The sequence below is a fragment of the Eufriesea mexicana genome, unplaced genomic scaffold (assembly GCF_001483705.2).
Source record: "Eufriesea mexicana isolate 0111107269 unplaced genomic scaffold, ASM148370v2 scaffold654, whole genome shotgun sequence".
Classification (NCBI taxonomy): Eukaryota; Metazoa; Arthropoda; class Insecta; order Hymenoptera; family Apidae; genus Eufriesea; species Eufriesea mexicana.
This window is the reverse complement of record NW_016908877.1, coordinates 249,265-259,367: the sequence shown is the minus strand read 5'-3', so window position 1 is coordinate 259,367 and position 10,103 is coordinate 249,265. Positions and strand designations below refer to the sequence as shown.

Genomic DNA, 10,103 nt, shown 5'->3' with positions numbered 1-10,103 from the left:
ACTATAGAAAACGAGAATAATAACCCGCAAACTCTTCCTCAATTTCAATTACTCGCAATTACACACAGCCAACGATTTTCTCGATCCCTAGTAGCCGGCGATACCCGTTAATCGTGATTTCTAAACGCCTCTTTTTTCTCCGATTATGTGCGATAATAAGCGAGACGAGTGATAATGATGTACAGATAATGGCGAGTGTGATATATGATGGCCCTCGGCGTAGTTGCGTCCATTCGGTTTCACTCGATCGGCTTGGCTTTATTCGAAATATGCGACTCACCTGAAAGTCTGCGCGGGTCCGAGATTGGAAAAACGGTGCTCGCGCAACACGTGAAATTCATCGTGGCAAGCTCGATTCGCATGATCACGGAAGCCGGAGGAAGAAGCTCGTTTTCCGTCGCGATTCGATAAGGAAGATTGGTCGGATCGTTAATTTTTCGGTGAATCGTCTGGATCTCGTGCGTCGCGTTTTCCAAGTGCACACTCGAAGGACCGCTAGTTGCAAGGAAATGGAGGGCACGGGAATGATTAACGGCGGGCCCGTCCGTCAGAAGAGCAGGAAGCTGTGGCAGTACCTCGCCTCTATTTCCGGTATTTCCACGGAAACGTCCGGCACACGCTCGCCGGTCTCGTTTTCATTTCCTTTCACGGTTTTTCGTCCCATTTACACCTCCGTTTCGTTCGTTATCACCCGGGGTGCACCCGGCGACAGATGCTCGAGACGGGGTGGCTCCTATCGAACGTTTTATTCACTTAGTCGAGACTGTGTGGGTGAATACTTTTAAAAGATTCTTCGCCTAGTTAGGCAATTGGTAACGAGGCTTTTAATCGAATTCTAATCAGTCGTTTGAAAATTGCGAAATAATTAACATTTTCATTCCTGTAGACGATGTACGTCACGCTATAATATGACTGCCAGATTGTGATAAAATGTCTAGAGATTTTAAAGCTGTTAGAGCTTAGAAAATTTTTATGAACGTAATCCAACTGTTCCTGCCATTTCTTAACCCTCTATGGGCCCCTGTAACTTTCAAGTTACATGCTAATGTATGGATATTTTATTAAATACTGCATTCAACGTTATCGTCTTGATCGCGACTTTTCTTTCCATATATTTATTATTATTTTTACAATACATCCCGTGGGTCCATTTTTAAAAATTCTAATTCTTTTTCATTTAACGGTTATTCGATCATGATAGGTTAGGTCCTCTATGGCCCCCTATGATCTATTTTCCACAAGATGGCGTGGAAAATTATCTTGTCTATCTATTGCACATTATCTTGGCACAATAGTACAAACGTTGTTGATTCAAACTTTCAATATGAATTCGTTATAATAAAATTGTCAAAACTGCTGAATTTATTGATTGATATTTGTTGATTTTACGTTACATGCAATTCTTGTAGTTAAGAAAAATATATATTCGGTCCATAGAGGGTTAGGATAGGGGAGAAATTTTATTCAATTTGTTAAATTAGTCCAGGACAGGGCATTTGCTACCCTCTTCGTAACTCAGTAATGAAATGGTTAAAAATTTGAGAATTTCCGAATTTGAACGTTTGGGAATTTTGGAATTTATGAAACAGGAAATTCGAATAATTTCACCCTTTTGCTACGGTAGTCTTTGAAACGCACTAGCCATACAATATGGTAGGAATTCATTTACGATGTGCACCGAGAACGATGAAACACTATATTCCACTATGTTAAAACAACATTATTCATCTCTTTGTATTCTGCGTTAAATTGTTACTGTACATACTTAAAATTTAACAGGGAAAGAAAGTTTTGAACGCTTTTAGGTACACACAGTACCATAAGTGCAAGATTTTTAGGCGACTTTAGGACTGCAGTAGTCCAAGAATTAACATTTAAGAATCTGAAAATGTATATTCGAATATTTGAAATTTTTTAAAGTTGAGAATTTCAAAATGTTGATTATAAAAATCAACTTATTTTTCAGTATCACAAGCTTAAGATTTTTAGACGCCTCTAAGGCCGCAGTAATAAAAGGGTTAATATTTGAAAATCTGAAAATGTATATCAGAATATTTGAAATTTTTTAAAGTTGAGAATTTGAAAATGTTGATTATAAAAATCAACTTATTTTTCAGTATCACAAGCTTAAGATTTTTAGACGCCTTTAAGGCCGCAGTAATGAAAGGGTTAATATTTGAAAATCTGAAAATGTATATCAGAATATTTGAAATTTTTTAAAATTGAGTATTTGAAAATGTTGATTATAAAAATCAAGTTATTTTGAAGATTTAATTTATTTTCTGTTAGTGATTTCTTTTTTTAATCATATCTTGCGTTATACGTATGCTTTATTATACTTCATTCCGATTACAATGGAGTCCCAGTCTTGCGTCACAGAGGTGACCGAGAGATTTCCTGAAAAGCCTCCAAATCGTGACATTATCGTCTTTTCTCATCGGCTAATCAGCGTTATAAGGTCACACGCAATCGTACCGCTTGCGTGAATGCGTTCGTCGTATTTTACTTAGCCCACACGTGTAGATTATCTCCTTTTCCTTCACGGCTTTTCGGCTAACCGGTCTAACTTATCACAGCGAACTTATCTCGAAACATGCATCACCGTCTCGTTGTGACTCAATTTAATAATTGAATTTAAGTGTAATAGATACAAGTGCCGGCAAAGCGTACAATTATCGGCCGATAATCGAGTAGTTACGTAAGTTGCGCGATCGATCAATTCTCACGAGTATTAACTCGCGCAATCGAATTTTATAATAAAAGTTAAAGTAACAGGTTTAACTTCTTCTCCTCCATTAATTTCTACCTACAAAATTTATCTCGTTCGCCATAATCCGCGAATTACGAAGATAATTACGAAAATAATTCATTTTATCAAAAATAAAACTGATCGTAGGTCGAAGAACTGAATCTCAAATTTAATTCGTATCTTTGTCGTAATTAATTTTGGAATTTCCAATATTTTCGAAGCTCGAGATTTCAGATATTTGCGACCTAGGGTACTTTCGTAATCAGTGTCAAATAAATTACAGCAATTATCAGAAATGTGGGATATTTTTAGGCTTCATTAGGGTGCGATGGTCCAAGTATTCCTGTAGGGAACACTTCGTTAGGTCTAAAGGACGCGTTAGGATCTGGCTGTCAGATGGGTCATAGGAGGTTGGGGTCAGGTCACGTGAGGCGGCTTCACGCAACCCCGGCTTTCCCCATCGTAACAGGAGGGTGACCATTCAGAGAACCTAACCCGGAAGGAGGAGTGTCCACTACCCCAGACCTCGACGTGGAGAGAGTTTTCTCCTCCTTCGGGGAGAGAGGGGACCATGTCCTTCGAAGTTTCGAGTTTAAAAGGGTCCATTTTGAAAGCTAGAGGTAGTTTTAATTTAAGGGTTTTTAGAGTGAGTTCCAGAGACACAGAGTTTTCAGAATTGGAGTTTTGAGGTGAGAATCCGAGCAGTAGTCTAGCATTCAGTCAGTGATCAGTTAGAGTTGAGATCGAGTCAGTTCGTCCTGAACACTAGATTTACGGAACCTGTCAATTAGACGGAAGGGTTGCTCCAATTATACGATGGTAACAAATTTAGTTAACTTATATTAAGACTGTTACTATAATATATAATTGTTTTTAAATTAAACTAATCGTTAAAAAAGAAGGCACGTGGTTTCCTTTACCTGTCAATTTGACAGGTGTCCTTAGAAATGGGTATACAGATAGTGTCCGTAAACCTAGTGTTAAGCAGCAAAAGTTTTTAACCGAAGTACTCTCCAGTGTAGTAGAGACTGTGTGACTCTGCAAAGATAAATTCCAAAAAATTCTAATTCCTTCATCTATTCCCATCTTCCATTTAGCACCAAAATTCATAACACCCCAAAATTCTTCTTCAGCTGTATTAACCCCGTATCGTATTTTACAGCGTGTTTCCTGGTGGTCGGGATTGGTACAGCCCTGGCATGGACCTCGCCTGTGCTTCCTCGCCTGTACGCGGCCGATTCGTTTCTGTCGATCACCGAGGAACAGGGTTCCTGGGTCAGCTCTCTACTCGCCCTGGGAGCCATCGGGGGCGCCCTTCCATCAGGCTCGATGGCGGATAAAATGGGACGGAAGAAGTCTCTGCTCATGCTATCCTTTCCGTTCCTGGCCTCCTGGGGACTGATCCTCGTGGCAACGGAAGTGAGGCTCCTCTACATCGCCAGGTTCCTGGTCGGCATCGGCGTCGGTGCAGGATGCGTAATAGGACCCACGTACATCTCCGAAATCTCCGAAGTCTCGACCAGGGGAACACTGGGTGCGTTTTTCCAGCTGTTCCTCACCGTTGGAATCTTCCTCGCCTTTGTCCTAGGCAGCGTCCTCAGCTACAACATCTTCGCCATCGTCTGCGCGCTCATCATCGTCCTCTTCTTGGTCACCTTCTACTGGATGCCCGAATCTCCTGTCTGGTTGGTGGTGAGCATCCAAACGTTTATCATAGCACAGGTGGTCTTACGATCCCGTTTTGCCTAGAGTTCTGATAGATTCCTGTCTCGAAATTTTATATTTTCACGTGGATTCACGATCGTTCGACGAGTTTAGGGTCAGGGCAGTAAGCAGGATGCTACAGCCGCGCTGATAAGGCTGAGAGGAGAGGACTACGACCCGAGACAGGAAATCAGCGAGATGCAAAAGTCGGCGGAGCAAAATTCCGGTAGAAAGCCAACGATCTCGGAGATGGCAAAAGCCCCGGTCACCAAAAAGGCCATGATCGCTTCCTTTGGGATGATGTTCTTCCAACAGGCTTCCGGCGTGAACGCCGTGATCTTCTACACGGTGATGATCTTCAAGGCAGCCGGAAGCTCCATGCCGCCGGAAGTGTCCTCCATCGTCGTCGCTCTGGTCCAGGTCTGCTTTCTATCCACCTTCCACACCCGAACCCGGTTCATCTCGTACTCGAATGTCTGTGCTTCATCGTGCAAGGATACTGCTGTACCCAAAAGTACTTCTTTAAATTACACTCGAACTTTGCCGAGTTGTTTGAAACATAGGCACTTCCGGTGATCGAATCGTCTTCGATATCGTGGTTTCGCGAACAAAGAAGTCTAAATTTTGGAGGCACTATTCAGCAGATAGGACTATCCTCCAAATTTTCTTTGATTTAAAAAGGATGGTGTTTATCTGACGAGACTATTCGAATTCCTGCCACGATGTTTGTTCTCGAGCAATTTCCCGCGGTTGTTCCTCGTTGAATCGCGTTGCAGCTGCGAATTAACGAAGCGTCTGTAAATGTTGGCCTTTGTGCAGTTGGTGATGTCAGGTGTCGCTGCGTTGATTGTGGATCGAGCCGGAAGGAAGCCACTGCTCATGATTTCCACTGGCATTATGTCAGCCAGTTTGATCGCGCTGGGATACTACTTCAAGCAAAAAGACAGCGGAAATGATGTCAGCTCGCTGGGCTGGCTACCGTTGACTTCCTTGATCGTTTTCATGGTCTCCTTCTCCATTGGGTAAGCGAACCGTGTTCACGTCTCTTACACGTCAATTTTAATTAAAATACCGGACACTTTGCAACATCGTTCTTTAAATATAACAGGATAAAGGATCTTTGATCGAGTATTAAAATGATAAATGTTAAGGGATCATAGTGCAAAGAAATAGTAGCCAGTGGAAACGGCGGAAAAATTGTATAGATGTTTATGAACACGTTAAACGCCACGCCGGTCCCTAGGGACTTTCCGTTCAGGCCTCGCCGGTTCATGACTCGGAAGGGCCCGCATTATGGCTAACTGTGACGTGAACGGAACGGCACGTAAAACCAGCGTGGCGTTTAACGTGTTAAAGCGAAATTTTCGAAGCTCCTATCCTATTAATGCAAGTTAGGCTAACTAGCACGAGCTTCCGATTCGAGATTAACCCTCAGCAATCGAGAGACGACCCTTAGTCTCTGATTAATAAAATTCCAAAGATTGATATTTATCAAAATTATCCTACGATTTTGCGTGCCGTTCCGAGGCCTGAACGGAAAGTCCCTAGGGACTCGGCGCTAGACTTTCCGTTCGAGCCCGGTCAGTCTTCAGGGATCGGCCGCAGACTTTAGGTTCCTATTACACTTTCGGTGTTAAATTCTTCGCCATCTTTGGACATAACGTTTAGGAATGCCTGTTATAACAATTGGTCCAGTATCTCCGAGTTTCATGAACATTTCGCCTGTCATCGGTGGCTCATTTGACGGCCGCGTCTGGGCCTGAACGGAATTGCAAGCAAAACGGGCTGGGCACTTAAGGTATTAAATAGGCGAACAGTTAGAACTGGTCAATCTGTCTAGGGCCACGCAGGTCAAAGAATTTTCCAGAAAACGGGAGACAAAAGGCACACGCTGTCAAAAGACAAAACACAGGGGAAGGGATTACCCCCACATCGCTAGGACGTAGAACTTATTTTAGTATTTAGTTTTCACTACAACAGTAAATAATACCAAATAATAATAATTAGAAGTCTCTCATGGAAATATAAATCTCAAAAAAATCGTTTTCTTTTCCCACAGTTTGGGACCAGTGCCCTGGATGTTGACTGGCGAGCTGTTCTCCGCAGAGTCGAAGGCAGTCGCGTCGAGTGTCGCGGTAATGTTAAACTGGTTCATGGTGTTCGTCGTGACAAAGACATTCCCGACCATGAACGAACAGTTGGGCATCGACATGACCTTCTGGATCTTCGCCGCGATCATGGCCAGCGCCACGCTCTTCACTCGCATGCTTGTCCCGGAGACCAAGGGGAAGACCTACCAAGAGATCTACGAGGAACTTCAGGCCAACGCCTAATCCGTCAAAGCTGTCCGAAATTTCGAAATTATTTCGGATTTTATCATCCGTTCATCGTCTCTTTAACCCACGGGATAAACCCTCGTTGCATCGTCATCGACCTCTTCATCGATTGCAAAACATTGTAATCATGCTACTTGCTGTACCTACGTTTGATCTATCGCTTCATTAACGAGAGTATCAACTTCTCGACCTGAGTCACGTATTCGATTAATTTAATTATTTCACGATCCAACCGACTGGACGACTGCTGCTAGAGCAAACAGCGAAATTCTATTGTATTTATTAACCCATTTGCATCCAAGCGCGGAATAATCCACGAGCTGACCTTCTTCCATTACCGGTTACTGAATATTCTTCTTATACCACGGATTGATTCCTTTTGCGAGCATCTCAGCTACATCGGTTCATTATATTCTTAACGAGTTTTACTTTTGTCGTGAACATCTTTTTAACTGCCATTACGAGTAAGTGCTGATAGAGACCAGTCGTCAGTTGAATGCAATGCCATGATGCAAATGGGTTAACAAGGTTGCACTGATCGACCAAAGCGGATTGGTATCTTCGACAAAATCATCTTCCCTATCATCCACGTCTGGAATTCGACTATTTTCCTTACTTTTCCACGTTTATTCCACGTATAGACGTGCATTTGTTCTTTGACTTGCCATCATCCCGCAGCTCTCTGTCATGCATTCCCGTTTCGTTGATCATGATGGTGTTTAATCGTGCCCCCCGTGATCGATTTGTCTTCATTCGTGCAGATTAATTACAATTCGTAGCTAGCCGAGGAAAAGATCGGTTCTCGATCGTTCGTGCATAACGTGGATCGCGGCCGTGCCCGATATCCGGTATCGCAAGTAGCGTTATCGATGGCTGACGTTTACAATGGAAACGTTGCATCGGGGAGCATTCGACCTATCTCGCGCTATCGTTTCTTACTCTCCTTTTCCCTCGAGAGGATACGGCGAACGAGTATCTCGAGCCGATAAGCACGATAACGATCGAGGCTATCGATCACTGGATCGACGCGCAAATTCCTCCTGCTTCTTCCTCTTTCCTCCATCTTCCTCCAACCCTCTCGCTGCGTCCCTTATCGATCGACGAATCGGATCTCGGACTCGTCCTTCCGGGATAAATCTGAGGATAGGACCGAGCTTATATTCGCACTCTAAATTTATGTCAATTTATTTTTTATTAAAAATTACGCATTCAACGAGATCGCTGTGTTTTCTTGCTCGCGAGATTTTTTCCCCAGATACGCGTGTAATTAATTATTCGATATTTTTCTCTTATCTCGATCTTTTTCGAGACTCTTCTTGGATTTTCTCATCTATCAGTCACTTGTCGCGGCAGGTTTAACGTTAAATAAATTCTTCCGCGTGTGAGCACACGTAGAGACCAGTGACAATCGTCAGCCAGTGTAAATATTAAATTCGTATTGTCATCGTGCGTTGATAATTACTATTTTTCGTTGTTTGTCCATCCTGCTGCTCCTGCCCCCGGCGAGATTCGAATATAATTGCGAGTTAATCGCGGCAATTAAAAATCAGCGTGGCCTGGGTAAACAAATGAAATCGCGGCTACTTGTTTTCGCGTTAGAATCGGGCAATTTTCGACGCAATTAAAGCGCAATCATGGCGGCCGAAAAGAATCGGAGTGTCGCGTATGATGTAACGATTCCAGCGTATCGCCCGCCATTTTTCCCTCTCATCAAGGCTGTCCCAGGTACTCGAGAAAGCCGGACCGTGACGTCAGGTACTCGACAATCGTCACGTTAATCTGTGCAACTGTCTCCGTGTCTGTGCAAACGTTCCGAGCAATCAGAACGACGGCGAAAAGTCGTGAAAATATTGACCGTCTATATTAGCCTACTTTATTCAGGGAAAAATGTTATCAGCAGATAGTTTACCTTCGCAATTTTATCGCTTATCGATAAATCGCGAATACATCTTGTCACTTCCTGAATCGTGACGAAACGCTGATCCTTGTGACGGTAATGGATGACGAATTTAAGCACGTGGAAGGAGCCATTGAGTGATCCAATGATACTTCGCGAAAAATTGCTTTGTCACTTCCTGAATCGTGACGAAACGCTGATCCTTGTGACGGTAATGGATGACGAATTTAAGGACGTGGAAGGAGCCATTGAGTGATCCAATGATGAAGAATGGATTACCCTGGTAATAGAACGAGTATCGAAATTTTCCGATGGAAAGGCGAACGAAAAATCGCAAACAAAAGCGAGTTATCGTTATCGGAAGCGATGATGGCGTGGCATGATCGCAGACGCCTCTCTTCACCATCTCGACCTATCGAGGGTCGTAATTAACGACCGAGTAATTAATCACTGAACGTCGTCTAGACACCATCAGCGAGTTTCTATGAGAATAAGTTCAAGATTTATTTATTTATTTATTTATTAGCATGATCGGCGAGTCTCTATTCTTTATCCCTCAGTTAATTCGCTATTTGTTCCAGAGAACATTAGATAATTATTTTATCGCCTTGATTAAGCTAACACGAAGGTACTTTTCCAATGGATCGTGGAGGTTAGGTCATTTGGGTGTATTCTTATCGAATTCTTCCAGTAAACTATTCGTAATTGGAATTATTTATTATCTACCATAATGGTCGTACCGATATTACTTTATCGCCATGAAGGTACTCTCTCAATGGACTATACCTGAGCCTAGACAAGCTATACTGTTATCATGACGTTAGATCAATTGGAGTGTGGTTTGGTCAAATTTTTGCACTAAATTATTCACAATTGGAATTATTTATTATACACCAAAATGGTGATGTTAATATTATTTTATCATCACGAAGGTACTCTCTCAATGGACTATAACTGAGCCTAGACAAGCTATACTGTTGTCATAAGATTAGATCATTTGCGTGTGCTTTTGTCAAATTTTTGCAGTAAATTATTCACAATTGGAATTATTTATTATACACCAAAATGGTTATGTTAATATTATTTTATCATCACGAAGGTACTCTCTCAATGGACTATACCTGAGCCTAGACAAGCTATATTATTATTACAACATTAAATTATTTGGGTATGCTTTTGGCAAATTTCTGCAGTAAATTATTCACAATTGAAATTATTTATTATCTAGCAAAATGGTCGTACCGATATTATTTTATTGTCACGAAGATACTCTCTCAATGGACTATACCTGCGCCTAGACAAGCTATACTGTTGTCATAAGATTAGATCATTTGCGTGTGCTTTTGTCAAATTTTTGCAGTAAATTATTCACAATTGGAATTATTTATTATACACCAAAATGGTTATGTTAATATTA

General features: G+C 42.0%; 1 protein-coding gene across 1 annotated transcript; it reads left to right on the top strand.

Annotated features, from left to right (window-relative positions):
* The first annotated feature begins 287 nt into the window (after nt 1-287).
* On the top strand, nt 288-8,458 carry LOC108546572 (facilitated trehalose transporter Tret1). Its single transcript, XM_017898744.1, has 5 exons — nt 288-591; nt 3,912-4,441; nt 4,568-4,873; nt 5,273-5,475; nt 6,513-8,458. The coding sequence occupies exons 1-5, from the start codon at nt 510-512 to the stop codon at nt 6,784-6,786; spliced, it is 1,395 nt and encodes a 464-aa protein (XP_017754233.1). The 5' UTR covers nt 288-509; the 3' UTR covers nt 6,787-8,458.
* The last annotated feature ends 1,645 nt before the right edge of the window (nt 8,459-10,103 follow it).